The 19,460-nt window shown below is 40.2% G+C and overlaps 1 protein-coding gene across 2 annotated transcripts in view; it reads right to left on the bottom strand.

Annotated features, from left to right (window-relative positions):
* Positions 1-4,594: 4,594 nt before the first annotated feature.
* Positions 4,595-19,460, bottom strand: part of tcf25 (transcription factor 25 (basic helix-loop-helix)) — a 112,302-nt gene continuing 97,436 nt past the window's right edge. For both annotated transcript variants that reach the window (XM_048164303.1, XM_048164302.1), the window contains one exon: positions 4,595-4,954. In XM_048164303.1, the coding sequence (XP_048020260.1) occupies positions 4,909-4,954 (46 nt within the window). In that variant the 3' untranslated portion in view covers positions 4,595-4,908. The remainder of the gene's footprint in view (positions 4,955-19,460) is intronic.

Genomic DNA, 19,460 nt, shown 5'->3' with positions numbered 1-19,460 from the left:
TGCTCTCCATCATCGTTCTTCAAGAAATTATGCAACCTGGGCAGCGCTTATGTTGTGAAACTGTATATGATCATATATCTCACAAAAAAATGAGCCAGCGTCCAAAATGCAGCAGTTTTAGTTATAATATCCAAGCAGATCTGTCGGAGTTTGTGGTGTCTTGAGAGGGATATTCTCCAGCCATAGTCATAGTAAATCTCACGAAAAAAAAATGCACGCCCCTCAGAGTTGTCATGAAGGGCATTAGCAGTATAGACCAAAACCACAATTTGTACCAACCTGTAAACATGTTTTTTTTCTGCTGTAATATTGGCCATTTTGACATGGGACTCAATGAAATTCTGTTCTCTTTTGGAGCCTGTCCCTAGCAGCCAGTTGATGAATTGCAGTTTAAGTCACTTCCATATTGGCCTCAAGAGAAACTGGGGGAGGTTGCCGCTTGGGCGATACCTGGAACCTACAGAGGTTGCAAAGGCTGTCAAACTCAACCAGGATGGCACATCAATACGTGCCATTGCCAGAAGGTTTGCTGTGCTTCCCAGCACAGTCTCAAGAGCATGGAGGAGTTTCCAGGAGGCAGGCAGTTACTCTAGGAGAGCTGGACAGGGTCGTAGAAGGTCCTTAACCCATCAGCAGGACTGGTATCTGCTCCTTTGTGTAATGCCTGACGTTGTCAGGCATGCATGCAAGCACGTGGGGGCCATGCAAACTACTGAGTACCATTTTGAGTTGCTGCAATGAAATTTCAGCAAAATGGACTAGCCTGCTGCATCATTTTTTCACTTTGATTTTCGGGGTGTCTTTGAATTCAGTCCTCTGCAGGTTGATAATTTTCATTTCTATCAAACGATGTGGCATCCTTTTGTTCCTAACACATTACCCAGTCCATATCAGTATAGATATCTAGCACGATATTTTTCCCCATTGAGATCTGATGTGATTTCAAAGTGTTCCTTTAATTATTTTGAGCAGCGTAAATGAAATTAATCCACTGTGTCCTCAGTGGCTCAGATGCCGGGAGTCTATGAAAACTATTATGTTCCTTGATGCATCCAAAAACAGCAGACATTACATCGGATATAAACATGGTGGACTATATGTACGTCTCGCTCTGGGTGGGATCTATGCTAATAGGGCAGATTTTTCTACCAAGATTTTTTTTTATGGGGTGGCCAACTGGGGTCAGTAAAAATTTTGGGTGGCACCCCTACTAAATCTAATAGTGATGAATCAACTTGTGAACTACGATAAGAGATAAATTAAAGCAGATATTGCTTTAACGTGTCTAGCCAAAACAGAGAATTATCTGATTATATGGCACAACACCGGATGAGACATGTATATAATTTAAACAGTGGTGAGAGACTGTGTAGGGTGGACCTTGATCCTTCTAGGGTGTCCAGAGGCATGGCCCCCCAGAAGAAAATGTTGTACATTTTAATTATTATTATTATTATTATTATTATTATTCCTCCTATGACAGTAATAGACATATATTGTAAAACAAATGCACTGTAAAATAAATTAATGATTCATAAGCCTAATGCTAAAGGGAAATTACAATAGTTTTGTCCTAATTTCTACACTTGGAAGAGATAAACCCTTAAGCTTTTATTTTAGACCTTAAACTAACGCTTCTGGGTCTACAAATGCTTATTACAAATCTTGTGAAATGCTGTTATTTTTACACAAAAATGTTGGAAACTATGCAAATGTGAAAATAATATGCAACTGGTGCCCACTACATCCCCAAATGCAAGACTCATAGCACATGCAGAAATGGATGGAGTTCACTGTGAACCAAGAAAACACCAGATCAGCTGATCACGTGAGCTAAGTGAGCACTTGATTTTGACACACTCAGAGCAAACAGACTATTTACATACATAATTAAATCACAGTTTGTTTGTTTTTTAGAGGGGCATTGCTGTCTACAGTCAAGTCTCCTGTCCTGCCTACTGTCAAGGAAACTATTTACAGTTTTTTTCAATTGCTAACATACATTTGTCCATTCTGTAGTCACATTTTCAAAACTCTAAACACATTTAGCAGAACATCCATCTGTTGTGGCCATACCATTAACACAATTCATGTCGTTTTCACACAAAATGCAATCAATTAACACATTTTTTAAATGCTTACATTTTCTTTTCATATAAGCTTACCTCATACCAAAATCATGGATCTTTCTCATCTTATTTGCAAATGCTTAAACACAGCAAGTCAGAAATGAAGACCCAATGTTCCAATCTTTAAATATAGGATAAAACCTCTAATTCTGCAACAACAGCAGCTCAAAAGTATTGAAAAAAATATATAAAACAAATACTGAAACAATTGATAAGCATTTTTAATTAGCAGATCACTGAAATATTGAGCAGATTCCAGTCTCAGTTGGAAGTATAGTCAGGGGTTGAACTTCTTTCCATTACATGGACATACACAGTAAAATAGGACTCTTTGAATCGGATTCGTTCAGTGTGGATGAAGAACAACACAGAGGAGCAGAGAGAAAATATCTGGGTAAGGGAGAGGAATAGATGAAGGAGGAAAGGAGAAGTTGGATCAGGACAAGGGAGAAGAAGAGGTATGGGAGAGGAGGAAGAATGCTGGACTGTGCATCTCAGTTTTTTTCACTTACACGTGGAACCTATGAAAGCTTATTTCTGCCATGAATAGAAAATAAAAAAGGTAATTATGTCTTTTTATCTCACAATTCTGACTTTTTAAACTCAATTCCTATTGTTTATATATCACAATTCTGAGGGGAAAAAGTCAGAATTGTGAGATAAAAAGTCACAATTACCTTTTATACTTTTTTTATTCTGTGGTGGAAAAAAGCTTCAACAGTAACCAAAGGCCATGTATGTTGGATTTGTTGTTGATCAATGGCAGCAATTTCATGTTTTCATTTCAGTAAAAGCTTCATGTAAATCTTTTACTACAACGATTCCACTACCATTGTTCCATATATGCAGAATATGTGGTCTGCGTAGGGCACTAACTACCAAGGGGACACCATCCCACCATCTATGGGCACCATCAACACCCCACACCCAACCCCAGAAAGAGATTTCAACCAAGGGGGACACTGAAGTTCTGCATAGGGGACACATCTGACCAGTAGCTGCCCTGAGCAATTCTGTTACTTCCTTCTTCTCTTTTTCTACTGCACGTTCTATAAAATAATGACTCACTTCTGTTGCCAAGAATGCACACATTCAACACTCAACCAAAAATGTAGAATGGCTTGCATGCCTTATACTATTACTGTAGTAAAAGGAAACTGAATTATAAAAACAATGGATTTCATATTTTCTCCAGTTTGAACCGAAACATGACAAGTAATGCAGTTTTCATAATGCCATCAACTGTTAGTATTTTGACAGTTATTGCGCTTTGATTGACTATATGTTCATGTTGAATAGAAAACTAGTGCTATGTTTTGACAGAACGACTCGATTTTGAATCAGTTTTGCTGTGTTTTGATAGAGTTAGTATGTGTTGAAAAAGGTTTTTAGCGTTTTGAAATGTGGAGTTTGTGTTTATATAACAAAATATGGTTTTGGGCAGAAAATTAACTATTTGGCTAACTGTGTGATGTTTGTGTGTTGCTGTGTTAAGAGTTTAGAAAAAGTACTTTAAGTATTGCTAAATGCTTGTTAGCAATTGAAAAAAACTGTAAGACAAGTGGATATGTTTATCAATCTTAATTTTTTATTTTTTTTGTAAAAGAAAATAATGACAATTTAAGAATACAAAAATCTAAAAGATTAGACAGATATTGTGTGTAAATGATGTTGTTTAAACATACGAAGTACTTAGTTTTAAGTTATTTTAGTATTTTAATTTATTTTTTAGTTTAATAACTAAACTTCAAACAGTGCTCTTCTTGAGGGCAATTTCAATACATTTTAAATGTTGTTTACTTTGGTTCAAAGAGTATACGGAAAAAATGGCCTATAGTTAGAAGAAAAGATTATTAAAAGGTTATTCAGAATGTATAAAAACCTTTGACAGGTTAACAAAAAAAAAAGTTTTTGCCTGGAATGAAACAGGGTCTGGAACACACCCAACAAACACTAAAAATCTGGAGTTTGTAAGAGTTTTTAAATACTTCACAAGTTAAAAAAAAAAAAAAAAAAAAAAAAAACACCTCTAATTTGTGCTCATTTATTTCAAAATACATAATATGAACATATTTCATACCCATGGCTTTGTAGATCAGTTATTGTTGGGTGTGATGTCTGTGTGAGATCTTCTGAAAATCTGACCTGCTGTAGTTGAAGCTGTCATGTTTGCCTATAGAAATGCACTTATTTCTCATGATGATCAACCTTTAAAATTACAACGTGTACCTCATCCTCACACAGGATATACCCAAGCCCTTAACCAAACATGAAACTCAGAAACACATTTAATTTTGCCATTGTTAAAACAGTATTATTGCAATTACTAAAACAATTTTGATCATAATTTAATTCAGTAAATCCAGTTGTTTTACTAATGTTTCCTGCTGATTGTCATGGTGTACTAAACAAGGTAGCTCCACTTTATGGTGGGTGTTCAGAAATGACGCTTTCAAGCTTGAAAATACCAGCCACAATATTTATTAAAAAACAAGCTTCTCAAGTCATGGCTTAATGAAAACATCTGTCATTTCATATAATAAAAGAAGAGATGTGGAATAATTAAGAACTAGTCAAGTAGTATGAATAAATTGGATCTTTTAATATATATAGGGCAAGCAGAGAACAGTTCCTCTTTAATTCTTCAACTTCACTTTTTTGATCGGTCAGTCCCATTCCTCCTCGTCTCTGTCATGGTTGTCCTCCCACTGAGGTTCACGAAACTGGATGTTAGCCAACATGTCCCTCATGGCCACCATGAGTCTATTCACTTCCTGGTTCAATTCATGGCCGGCACGGGCAACTTCCTGTCTGTCTTCAGGCCTCTGAACATGGAAAAAAAAAAATCCTTAGCAGATGCAAATCATGCTTTGCCTTTTTCACATAATTCATGAAGATGATCATAGTAGTACTTAGCTTGCATAACCAGAGGCAAAAAGAGTTCAAAGACTACATGACTTTGAGGATACTGTATTTTAGTGTTAAAAATAAATGTTTGTTGAAGTCTTGATAGGATTTCTTAGGACAGTAGAACACACAAAACTCTATAAACACATTTATATATTCTTCTAGCATGCACCACTACAAGAATATACATTTCCTCAAACACATTAACTCAGTAAAGAAAAAAAAAAGAAACATCCCATTTGATGATACTGTATTTTAACGATAATTTTGTAAAATCCAAATAAGCTTTACAGATCTTTATTGGAAAGGGTTTAAACAATGTTTTTCATGCTTGTTCAAAGAACTACTTATATCCGTCGGCAACTGTAAGCTCTTTCAGTAGCTGTGGTCTACTAAAAGGCTCAAAGGCACCATAAACATGTCATAGGCCTGCTGCAGGGAGGCATGAGAACATATGTATATATAACCTGGGGCCGTATTCACAAAACATTTTATCTTACCACTAAGAGCTCTCCTAAATAGCAGTAAAAGTTCTTAGCTAAGAGTTTTCTCTTAAAACCTATTCACAAAGCTGCTGAGACAAACTTTTACTAAGGAATAGACTGAAGTCTTAAGCTAAGAGTAAGGGCGGGGATGACCTCGTTGCTATGGAGTATACACACAGTGATTGGCTGATGGGGGAGGAGTCAGCGATTTAATCATAGAAATATTGTAGAATGAGGCGTCATGTTTCCATATTAAAATAAAGGTTTTAAAATACAAATGTTGCACTATTCAAATAAATATTTTTTTTTTATAAAAATGTTGCCATAGTCAAAATAAAATGTTACCATATGGTTGCTATAAAGGTTTTAAAATGTAGGCTACAGTTAATTGTCCACCTCTTGGGTGTCTGCATCTCAACAGAATGCAGAATTCAAGTGACAAATTATGTTTTATAAACAAAGTTTGGGAGAAACACATTCAAACGGTCTTTCTAATCAGCTCGAGAGGAGGAATATATACACAGACTCGACAGTTTTCTGCATCACTCCGCCACCCCACTCCTCTCTCTCAGCTGGGGATACGGGGAGAAATTTGGGCTAAATTCCAAGCTCAGAGCCCTCGATCCCCTTGGACAGCATACCAAATACGCTTTTTTTTTTTTTTTACTCTATTCAATCATTTGTAAGTGTGAACTCATGAAAACCATTGCCACAGGAAATCAGAGAATATTTATTTATTTGTTAAAGTTTTTTTGCCATCTCATCGTAGATTCAAATCTATAAATCAAATTGTATTGCATTTATGAAGAAAAGGTTCAGCACCCAAGGCTCTATCGCTATTGTCTCAATGGTGTAGAGTGTCTTTGGGTGGATTAGGACTGTTTGTGATTTGCTCTTAGTGATTTAGGAGTCCTCTTGACTACTCCTAACGTTTCACAGACTTAGGAGCTAGTTTTAGCACTAAAATGCTTTGTGAAATACTCTTAGAGCAAAAATTTAGGACTCCTAAAATTAGGACTGACACGCCCATTATTTTTAAGAGTTTCTCCTAAATCGGCAAGTTAGGAGCGACTTTTAGCCTTAAGATGTTTTGTGAATACGGCCCCAGAGCAATAAACTGCAATGTCCGTAATGTAAGACGCCTAAGACATTGCTACAGGGAGACAAAAAGGACAGCTGATGGTCCCTGCAGTGGCAAACCATGTGTAACTATGTGTCGCACCAGACGAGTTTGAAAACTTGCAAATGCCTTTGTGGAAGAGTGGGGCAACATTTCACAGCAAGAACTGGCAAATCTGGTGCAGTCCATACTTTGCATTAGAATTCTGCAGCAGAGCAATGACCTGATTTGAGATAATCTCAAATCAATATCTAGTCTTGTGTATACTCCATTTAGCCAAGGCTACAAAATCAACTCCTTGTTACAAATATGGTAGTACTATCACTTCTACCACTAAAGATTGCTTTGTAAATTATCTTCCCAATTTGTTTCTGCTCCTCAGAATATCTGATTGCACAGAAAAACTTGTTGCAACAGAAACTATGGACTGTCTCTTTCTAGCACTTAGCACACAGTTGCTCTTTTGCACTTAAAGAAGATTAAGGAGTCCGACACTGTATAACAAGCAAAAATGCACCCTTCAAGAGAGCAGCCTGGAAAATGGAGCGCAGTTGAAAGAATAGTATTTTTTCCTACAGAAAGGCCTTAAAAACTGCTAGATCTGTTTAATTTTACTCTTTTAGAAAAAAACAAACAACCCTAGGTATTTATTTGATATAGTTTCAAGTTTCAAGTTTACTTTATTTATATAGCACATTTAAAACAGCCACAAGACTGACCAAAGTGCTTCACAAAAGAAACAGCATCATAAGAATAGTAAATCACATAAAACATGGTATAACAAGACAAATAACCAAAAAAGAGAAATAAAACACAATAGAAAATATAATAAGCAGGAGTATAGAACCTAGTAGGCCAATGAAAACAGATGGGTTTTTAGAAGAGACTTAAAAGCGGTCAAGCTAGGGGCCATTCGGATCTCCACTGGCAGGTCATTCCAGAGGCGAGGACCTATTACAGAGAAGGCACGGTCACCTCTACGCTTAAGTCTGGAGTGAGGGATTAAAAGAAGGTTCTGGTCACCAGATCTTAGGCTTCTCGAGGGGATGTACTGATGCAGTAGTTCAGATAGGTAGCCAGGTGCTTGATTGTGTAATGATTTAAAAACAAACAATAATATTTTAAAATGTATTCTAAATTCAACGGGCAACCAATGAAGGGCCTTTAATAGTGGAGTAGCGTGATCCCTTTTTTTCTTTTTTAAAAGAAATCTAGAGGCAGCATTCTGGACCAGTTGAAGACGGGCAATTTGAGCTTTGGAGATGCCACAATATAATGAGTTACAATAATCGAGACGTGACGTAATAAAAGCATGCAACGCCATCTCTAGGGTCTTAACAGTGAGGAAATGTTTAATTTTTGCAAGTATACGGAGTTGATAAAAACTGGACCCGATCACAGTGGAAATTTGTTTATCGAATTTTAGTGAGTCTTCTAAAATAACACCCAGATTACGTACATGTGAAGACCTAAAAGCCGATAGGGATCCCAGGTCAAAATTACATGCTTTCGTATTTTCTGAAGGGCCAAAAACAATTACTTCTGTTTTATCCTCATTTAGGGATAAAAAATTGAGATAACCAGGATTTAACCTCCTCTAGACAGGATAAAAGATCAGTCATGGCCAGTGGATCATTTTTCCTAAAAGGTAAATAGATTTGAGTATCATCGGCATAAAAGTGAAATGACACTCCATGTTTCCTAAAAATAGATCCAAGAGGTAACATATATAATGAAAATAGGGAGGGGGCCAAAATAGAGCCTTGAGGAAGGCCACAGGGGAGAGAGGCAGCGGAAGATAAAAATTCTCCTAGCCTAACCACATATTTCCTGTCAGATAAAAATGACTGGAACCACTAGATTTCAGTCTATTTATTAATACAGAATGGTTAATAGTGTCGAAAGCCGCTGATAAATCTAAAAGCACGAGGACCACAGAGTCACCCGTATCAGTGGCTAAAAAGATGTCGTTTAACACTCTCAAAAGAGCAGATTCAGTACTGTGGGCAGCCTTAAAACCAGATTGAAAGTGCTCAAACAGATTATTTACAGCTAGGAAAGATTGAAGTTGGAAAAATACAATCTTTTCCAAAACCTTGGAAATAAATGGTAAAACAGAAACAGGCCGATACTTTTTTAACACAGACTGATCGAGTGAAGGCTTCTTGAGGAGTGGTGTGACAGTAACCGCTTTCAGATGAGCAGGAACCACCCCAGATGAAAGACATTTATTTAAGAAGGACACTAGACCTGGTCCAACCGAATCAACAATATGCTTTAAAAATGTAGGGTGGATAACGTCAAATGAAGAAAAGGATGGTTTCAACTTGACAATAATGTCTGAGAGTGACTGAAAGGAGACGAGTTCAAAATCGTCCCAAGATACAGACAACTCCGGGGGGAGAGGCAGCTCAATAGGAGTAATATCAGTTACCAGCCCTAGTTTAATTACTTTTTCCTTAAAAAACCTTGAGAAGCTTTCACAAAGAGCAACAGAGGCAACAGACATAGTATTGACCGGGGGATTGACAACAGAATTAATAACAGAAAACAAGTAGTAAAGTATAGTGGATAAAGTAACGAAAAAAAGGATTAACAGGTGCAGACATTTCCCAACAGCACAGCAGTAATGACTTTATAAATTTCTTTACTTACAAAATTGATAAAATCAGAGAGAAAATTATAACCATGCAACCGCCTACTACCATATCACATCAAACAGTGCACTATAGACCCCTGAGGAACAATTCTATTCATCCTTTGCTATACTGTAAGGAGAGGAAGAATTGTCTAAACTTGTTAAATCATCTATATCCGGAGTCTTCAATGTTTTTCAGGGCAAGGGTCCCTTAGACAAGAGAAACGTGGACCACGGATGGTGCACGTGTACATACCGAATGCGTCTTTCTGCGCTTATGGGCAAAGGAGTTTCTTTGAAAGGCTCGCGCTGAGACTGAGCGGAACGCGGGAAATGAAGTATACCAGGGCCCTAAATTGTAATGGACTGGAGCTTACGGTTCACATCGAGAGAAATGGGAACGCGGGGGCACCGCGATACGACCGCAAAGGGCTCTTTCACTTTCGCGATCAAAGTGCACGCCACTGATAAGCATTGTAAATGCAGTATTACAGTATAGGCTACACATACCAATTAAACGCGCAGGTCTCCTCTCCTGCGTCCTGTGTCGCCGGTCGAGGCATTAACTTTCGTTTCGCTTTTAGATATCTCTTTTATAGATTCCATCAATGCTTTTAACTTTCTAGATGTAATTACCGAAATCAAAACAGTCCATAAACTATAAATCCTCACGAAAACTTCAGTTAAGCCAGCTCGCGTGTCAACCTGAGAGATCAGCCTCCTTACTTAAAGTGTCAAATTTCTCGGTTTCTGAATGGATGGTTTGGCTTGATTGACAAACGCTAATGTTCGGGCATGATTTATATACCATCAACCTGTCCTAAAACGTTAGCACGCTGTGATCGATTGCTTGGACATTGCGTTTCTCCGTTCGAGAGCGCATTTCCTGTTCACATCCGCGACAAAACAGTTGATTATTTACGAACAAAAGCTCACAGAAACGTGAAAATGGTCTCATTTGAAAGAAAATATCCTAAGCTAAAAGATGATATATTGTGACTGATTGAAGCAGCCCTTACCAGAAGTGCAGGGGTCGATTTCTGTCTTTTCAAAACTGCGGGGGTCCTGACCCCTCTGTCCCCAGTGCCAACGGCGCGCAATCTTCCTGACATTTGTAAAACCACATTTTTCCATCTTAAAAATATCTCTAAATTAAGACACATGCTCTCAATGGCAAATGCAGAAAAGTTAATTCATGCATTTATGACCTCAAGACCAGATTATTGTAATGCTTTTCTGAGTGGTTGCCCTGCAGGCTTAATAAATATACTTCAGCTGATCAAAATAGCAGCAATTAAGAGTTCTTACTAGAACCAGGAAGTATGACCATATTAGCCCGGTTTTGTCAACACTGGATTGGTTCCTTATTAAACATCATATACATTTTGAACATCTTGCGGATTACTTATAAAGCCCTGAATGGATTAAGCTACTCAGTACTTGAAAGAGCTCCTTTCGCCTTATAGTCCTTCATATCCACTGTGGTCTCAAAATTCTGGACAGTTGATAATAAGCAGAATATCAAAATCGGCTAAAGGCAGTTGATACTTTTAATATTTATCACCCAAACTCTGGAACAGTCTTTCTAGTCCTGTTCGAGAGGCAGACACACTCTGTCATTTTAAATCTAGAATAAAGAACTATCTCTTTAACCTAAAATACACAACACACCATCACATTTCTATAAATCAAATCCCTTAAAAGGAGTGTTATGTCAACCGCAACTACGTACACTTCACATAACATCTGATGCACTTTTGTACATCAAAAGAGGAACTGCATTTATGCTAGTATTAGTATTAGTATTATGCTAGTCTCATCCTTATTATGAGGTTACTGTAGTCAGCTGGATCCGATCCGTATCCAGACCAGATGGTAGACCTGCACCCAGAGCCGATCACAACGCAGCCCTGAACGTGAGCGAAGACCACAAAATGTAGAAGAGCCTTAGAGACAGATCCCATGCGAAGACCTCATTGACTAGACGGCCCTCTGCACAGATCCTTAGCAAAGACCATGACCGTATAGTCAGCTTCAACTCCTCCCACCATATGCTTTTATATAATATTGTTGAATATTAAGTTTCCCCATCTAAGCAAGCCAGAAAGTGGCAAGGAAACCAATCAGGTAACAGAACTGGAAGAAAAAAGAAAAAAAAAAACATGGGAGAAACCAGCTTTGTTTGGGAGGTAGACAGTCAGTTTAAATCTAGATTAAGCACCCATCTCTTTAACCTAGCATATATATATAACATAGTATCACATTTCTATAATTCAAAATTTCTTAAGGGATTGTTAGGCTGCATTAGTTAGGTCAAACGGAACTGGGAACATATCCTATAACATCCAATGTACTTGTTACATTGAGAGGAATGGCATCTACACCTAATCTGATTTATGAAGCAGCTGCATCTCACAGTGTTCGTTCACTTGGCCAGAGGAGAACTGGGCCACCGACTGAGCTTCATGGAGGTCTGGGTTTCATGCCACTGTCGCACTTGGCTTACTTAGCTGGGTTTAAAAGAAACTTAAAGGGTCATGAAACCCTGAAACACATTTTATTTAGATATGTACAGACATGTACAAGTTGCACATCAATGAAAACAACAATAGCACTCACTATGTTTATTATTAAGAGGAAACTGTTTTTTATTTATTTCTGTATTTTATTTATTTTTTTCTAAGCAATTTCATTCTGGTTTAAAAAAGCAAAGTTGAGCTAACGTCACGAAATGTGAGGTATATGCGTTAATTCAGAGTGGTGATTGGCTACCATGGCCGGAGAGCACACTTCTACATAATCAGTTTCTGAGCTTTTCTCTTTATTATGAATGAAAATTAACTCTTTTTATCCAACCACTGCACTGTATTATGTATGCAATCGCATTACAGCAGAGAATTCAAATGTTGCAAAAAACAGTTTAACTGTTTGTCCACCTCTACCTCTTCAGAATTGTGGTGTCCATTAAACACACATGTGTTAAGTGTATGTTGCCTCAGTACAGTAACAAAAAGTGTTTTTCTCATTTTCCCCACAATACAGTCAGAGCTGGAGTTTGACTTTGATAACACGGAACTAATATTAAATATGACTAACAATATTTAATATGTAACAACAGTGTTACAGCAGTACATTTGATCATGAACGTGACAATGTGATTCAATTCAATTGAATCAACATTGAACCAACTTAATCTGAATAACGACTATTGCTTTCTGTAGAGCTGCTTATAGCCGAATTGAACTTGTTTCATAATTGATATACTTTACGCAGTTAATGAACTGAACTAATCACTGAACTGACTTCAGCTGAATAATGATACTATTGTCATTTTAGAGGTGCTTTATGGCAGCATTTTCATTTGTACTTCCATAAAGAAGTTTGCATCAATGATTGTTATTTTACCATTTATTACTGTAAAGCTGATTTGAAACACATTGTATAAAGCAGTATCAGAACAGAACAAGAATGAAAAAGAAGCTATAAAATTATATATTAAACTATAAAACAAATTAGTGGCATTCATTATAAACAACATAATTCAAACCAAAATGATTTTTTTTTTTAAGCTAAAGCTTAACTGATGGGCTTACCTCTCTCAATTCAAATCTTTTTCAATATTTGCATGTAACATTTTGGTTGCTAAATTATTATTCATTATGTAAACAATTAAGGCTTTGTACTTCACTCGTGTTCCAATATTCACGTAAAACAGCATCCTTCACATGCGCAAAAATGTGTGTGGTTGGGTGCTGGGCATGCTGATTTACAGCGAAACATTTAAATTGAGCAGTGTAACTTTTATGTTTGGATGACTGCATTTTAGTTTGATGATGAATGGCTGAAATATCAAATTAGAAATGCTAGAAATGATGTTGTTTGTGTGCGCAAGGCACCTGTGTGATCACTTGGATTTAATAAAATAAAGATATAAAGAAAACAGGCTACAATGCATTAGAGTGTCACAAAAAGGAGCACCGTTTTTTTTCTTTTTAATCTGTTAATTATTTAAATGAAATATATGTTGTGTAGTACTAATTAATTTTAATTTAAATAACCTTTTATATAGCCTACTTAATTTTATTCATTTTTTCTCAGAAGCGCTGCAAGTGTGTGATGTGACATGTGAATCCTCATGACACACCCATCTATTCTAATTTAATTTATTTTTAATTTGACATTCTAATCTTAACAGTTTATGATAGACTAATGAACTTCAGTTGTTTGTCAGGAAAATAATCTAAATGATCAAAATGCTCTCATTATAATTTTCCACCAGATTTACTATGCTGCACACAAGTTCACGCTAACTCAAAAACTTGAGTGCACGAAATGAGACCTGACGTGAGATTTGATCGTAGCCACTGCTCACGTCCATATTTATAAATGCCAAGTTTTGCATGGAAACAGCCATATGCACAGTTTTCTGTCGTACGTTCGTTTCATAAATGAGGCCCATTGTCTGGACATTGATAGTACTGCTATTTAACCACAGACTCTTCTTCTACTTCCGTAAAGACTTCCGTAAGAAACCTGTCATTTCCTGCCTGTGGTCTCTGAGAGTATGTGCTTCTCCTAATCTGTTCCTCATTGTCTGCTTCTTCATCATCATCATCATCGCTACTCAAATTAAGACATTACTAACAGGTAAATTAAATATAATGAATTTATAAGCTAATATAAGGCATACTTTTAGTGAAATGCTAGAGTTCTTTGCTCTAGTGAACTAACTTGGAGTGTGGATTGCCTGTGACTGATGAATACATGTACCGTTACACCTGTAATAAATATTATATAAATATATTATTTATTATATTATATTTTATATTTTATTTTATATATATAGAGAGAGAGACTATGTAGTTAGTTTCATCCTGAAAACGCTCACCAAACATGTAAGGCTGCACTCCACAACTGGTTATTTCTGACATTGGCTTGGTGAGATTCACCTGTTTTGTTGACAAGATTATGCAAAGCTCTTGATTTCACTCAGGATTTCACCCAGGCGGGCAGGGAGCCGCAGCTCATTTGCATTTAAAGGGACACACACAAACGGCACATTTTTGCTCACCCCCAAATAGGGGCAAATTTGACAAGCTATAATAAATGTTCTGGGGGGTATTTTGAGCTGAAACTTCACAGACACATTCTGGGGACACCAGAGATTTATAATACATCTTGTGAAAAGGGCCATAATATGCCCCACTTTAAGCACTAAGAAGTAAACAGAATGCACTCTTGCATAGATTTTTTTTTTTTTTTGCAAGGCTGATCAAAACGAATATATATATTTGCAGAATATGCAAAAATGTTAATCATTTGAACAAAATAAGAAGGATCATGAAAATTGCATGTTATTTTTTTTTATTTAGTACTGTCCTGAATTTCACATAACAGATGTTTACACAAAGTCCACAAGATAAAAACAAAATGGCTGAATTTATAAAAACGACCCAGTTCAAAAGTTTAAATTTTGATTCTTAATACTGTGTGTGGTTACCTAGATGATTTACGACTGATGATTTATGGTTGTTTGTTTTGTGATGGTTGTTCATGAGTCACTTGTTTGTTCTGAGAAGTTAAACTGAGCTCTTCAGAAAAATTCTCCAAGTCCTGCAAATTCTTCCAGCCTCTTTTGCATATTTGAACCCTTTCCAGCAGTGACCATATGATTTTGAGATCCATCTTTTCACACTGAGGACAATTGAGGGACTCAAACACAACTATTACAAAAGGTTCAAACATTCATTGATGGTCCAGAAGGAAACACGATGCATTAAGAACCATGGGGTGAAAACTTTTGAACAAGAAGATGATGTGCAAGTTTTTCTTATTTTGTTTAAAGATTGTGGCGAGGGGGGCATGGTTCAGCGAAGTCTGCAGCGGGAGAGAGAGTCGGGAGACGCATGGTGAGTGAGTGGGTTAAATGTAAATCACAAACACCTGTTTCTCATTCCAGTAATTGGCGCGGAGACAGGATAAAATGCCAGGAGAAGCAGGAGTGTGTGAGAGAGAGAGGGACTGCTGACTGAGAACCGCTGGACTACCAAAGTCACCTGACAGTGGAGTGAAGCCATTACTGTGGAGATTTGTTTTGTTGTTGTGTGTTTGCACAGACTTTTTGTTGGAGATTTAATACCTGAAATAAAGCTCAGTCAGCAGTCAAAGCCGACCCTGTCCTCTTCCTTCCCTAAGAACTTTGCTACACTGGTGCCGAAACCCGGGAAGGAAGAAAGGAGCCGCCGCCATGCAATCGACCTCCGCCACGCCGTTTGCGGACATTATCTCATCCCTCGCGGTCTTGCACCAAGACCAACATCAAGCCCTGCTGGACCTACTCACTGACCAAGAGCGCCGCTTCCAGGCCATTCTACAAGTCCAGCAGGAAGACCGTGAGAGGTTCCAGAGCTGGATTGACCGGGAGGTTCGTACAGATACCACCGGACAGCTCGCTGCGCCCACCACCCATCTGCCACTGAACAAAATGGGCCCGCAAGATGACCCAGAGGCCTTCCTGGACTTATTTGAGAAGTCTGCGGTAGTTTCAGGATGGCCCCGGGATCAGTGGCCCATGCGACTCATCCCATTGCTATCGGGTGAGTCGCAGGTGGCAGCGCAGCAGCTTCCTGTACAGAACCTCCTGGTCTTCGACGACCTGAAAAGGGCCATCCTTCAGCGGGTCGGCCGGACCCCAGAACAGCACCGACAACGCTTCCGCTCCTTGGAATTAGGTGAGTCCGGTCGGCCCTTCGTGATGGCCCAACAGCTCCGGGACTCGTGCCGCAAATGGCTACTGGCTGAGGGAGGCGACGTGGAGCAAGTCATCGATCGGGTGGTACTGGAACAGTTTATCACTCGGCTCCCAAGGAGAACAGCTGAGTGGGTCCAGTGCCACCGTCCCACGTCGCTGGACTCGGCCATCCAACTAGCGGAGGACCACATGGTGGCGTGCCCAGGGGTCGGCGAACCCCTGCCATCTATCTCTCTCTCTCCCTCTCTTCCCCCTTCCTCCTCTCTCTCTAGACCTGTCCCTCTCCCCAGGTCTCGTCCGCCCGGCCCTCCTCGTGTCCCACCCCGGGGGAGGGGCGGGACTGAACAGGGACAGTTTTCCGGACCGAGAGCCCCGCCCAGGGGGGCGGGACTGACTGCTGCCGGGCCGGACCCCGCTCCTGCTTCTCCCCTCTCTCCGCGCCAACCACTTAACCCACTCTCTGCCACGAGAGCGGCGGGCAGGTCTGGGCCGGCTTGTTGGCGTTGCGGGGACCTGGAGCATTTTGTGGACAGGCGTCCTGTGATGGAGGTCGGGACAATGATCCGGGTCCTGGACGACCCACAGGCTGCCCCTGGTCAAGCTGGCTGGTACCAAATACCTGTGAGTATCAAGGGGGGTACCTATCAGGCTTTGGTGGACTCAGGATGTAACCAAACCTTGGTTCATCAAAGCCTGATTTCGTCCGGGGCATTGGATACAAGCCGCATAGTTAGGGTGCGGTGTGTGCACGGGGATGTGGTGGAATATCATATAGTGTCAGTTGTTATTCAATTCAGGGGTCAAAAGCATAATGTTGAGGTGGCAGTTAACCCGCACCTCCGGCATCCGTTAATTCTGGGAACGAATTGGCCAGCGTTTAATAAATTATTGGGTTGTTTGAGTTCGGATGCCTCTTGGGGAAAAAAAAGCGCTGGAAAAGGATGCGCGAGTGCAGGTGGGAGAGACTGACTGGGGACCAATGAGTACAGCCTCAGGGGAACAGAGCGGAATCGGGAGACTTATTCTTTCGGAGCGCGATGACTTTCCCCTGGAGCAGTCTCAGGACGAAACACTAAAACATGCCTTTGAAAAGGTCAGTACCATCGACGGTCAGCCTCTCCAGCCGGGACGTCCGCTTATCCATATTTTGCGATCATAAAAGATAGGTTGTATTGAGTGACCCAAGACACTCAGACAAAGGAGGATACAACCCAGTTGTTAGTTCCAAAGAGCCGCATGGAAATTCTTTTCCAAGCGGCTCATTCTAATCCAATGGCTGGTCATTTAGGACTCTGAAAGAATTCTGAAAGAAATCCTCACTGATCAAGGCATGGCGTTTATGTCACACACGTTATGCGAACTTTATGAATTATTGGGCGTTAAATCGATACGTACCAGCATCTTTCACCCACAAACGGACGGGCTGGTCGAACGTTTTAACAACATGCTTAAATCCATGATTCGTAAATTCATTCAGGAGGACGCCAAAAATTGGGTTAAGTGGTTGGAACCCCTGTTATTCGCTGTGCGAGAGGTTTCGCCCTCCCAGCTCACTGATTTGACTAAGTTACAAGCAGAGTTTACTGACGTGTTTTCTCCCCTACCGGGCTGTTCAAACCTCATTCAGCACCACATCGAGACAGAGCCGGGCATGGTGATTCGCAGCCGGCCATATAGATTGCCTGAACACAAGAAAAAGGTAGTACAGGCAGATTTAGGAGCAATGCTTGAAATGGAGGTAATAGAAGCAGTAATCCAGCAGTAATCCAGCAGTAACTGGGCGAGCTCGATAGTTTTGGCTCAGTACGGTTCTGTGTGGATTACCACAAGGTGAACGCTTTGTCAAAATTCGACACGTATCCAATGCCACGGGTGGACGAACTGCTTGACCAGCTCGGTACGGCCCGCTTTTATTCGACATTGGACTTAACGAAGGGATATTGGCAGATCCCCTTGTCGCCATTATCCAAAGAAAAGACAGCTTTCACGACGCCGTTCGGATTACACCAATTTGTTACACTTCTGTTCGGGCTGTTTGGGGCACCGGCCACCTTTCAGCGACTCATGGATAAAATTTTGTGACCCCATGGTGCATATGCTGCTGCCTATCTGGATGATATTATTATCTTCAGTAATGACTGTCAGCGGTATATGCAGCATTTGAGGGCCGTCTTGAGATCGCTGAGGGGGGCCGGGCTCACGGCCAACCCGAAGAAGTGTGCGATTGGGCGCATGGAAGTAAGGTAATCTGGGCTTCCACTTGGGACATGGACAGGTGCATCCCCAAATTGATAAGACGGCAGCAATTGCGGCATCAGGCACCAGATACGGTCCAGTGGACGGAGCCGTGCCAGCAGGCCTTTACCCATGTGAAGGCTGCTCTATGTGGCGGGCCATTGCTTCACTCTCCTGATTTTTCTCTCCTCTTTGTGTTGCAGACTGACGCATCGGACAGGGGGCTGGGTGCTGTCCTGTCCCAGGAGATAGAGGGGGAGGAACGGCCGGTGCTGTACATTAGCTGCAAGCTCTCTAAGAGAGAGGCTAAGTACAGCACCGTGGAGAAAGAATATCTACCCATCAGGTGGGCCATCCTCACCCTCCGCTATTATCTCCTGGGATGGGAATTCACCCTCTGTTCGGACCACGCTCCTTTGCAGTGGCTCTATCGCATGAAGGATACCAACCCGCGGATCACCCATTGGTATCTAGCTTTACAGCCTTTTAAGTTCAAGGTGGTCCACAGGCCGGGTGTTCAGATGGCTGTGGCCGATTTCCTCTCCAGAAATGGGGGGGGTTTGGCTCCCCGGCCTGAGTCGGGTGGTGGGGGTATGTGGCGAGGGGGGCGTTGTTCAGTGAAGTCTGCAGTGGGAGAGAGAGTTGGGAGGGAGACGCATGGTGAGTGAGTGGGTTAAATGTAAATCGTGAACACCTGTTTCTCATTCCAGTAATTGGCACAGAGACAGGATAAAACACCAGGAGAAGCAGGAGTGTGTGAGAGAGAGAGGGACTGCTGACTGAGAACCGCTGGACTACCAAAATCACCTGACACTGGAGTGAAGCCATTACTGTGGAGATTTGTTTGGTTGTTGTGCGTTTGCACAGACTTTTTGTTGGAGATTTAATACCTGAAATAAAGCTCAGTCAGCAGTCAAAGCCGACCCTGTCCTCTTCCTTCCCTAAGAACTTTGAACTTTGCTACAAAGATCATATTTTTTCATTTAGCACTGCCCTTTGGAAGCAACAGAAGATTCTTGCATCTTTCATCCAATTCAAAAAGTTCACATCCCCGTATTTCCTTCTGGAGCATCAGTGAATGTTTGAACCTTTTTTAATAGTTGTGTTTGAGACCCTCAATTGTCCTCAGTGTGAAAAGATGGATCTGAAAATCATACAGTCACTGCTGGAAAAGGTTAAAATATGCAGAAGATGC

Source organism: Megalobrama amblycephala, linkage group LG17 (assembly GCF_018812025.1).
Source record: "Megalobrama amblycephala isolate DHTTF-2021 linkage group LG17, ASM1881202v1, whole genome shotgun sequence".
NCBI classification, from domain to species: domain Eukaryota; kingdom Metazoa; phylum Chordata; class Actinopteri; order Cypriniformes; family Xenocyprididae; genus Megalobrama; species Megalobrama amblycephala.
The sequence above is the reverse complement of the archived record's forward strand: the minus strand, read 5'-3'. Positions and strand labels throughout refer to the sequence as shown.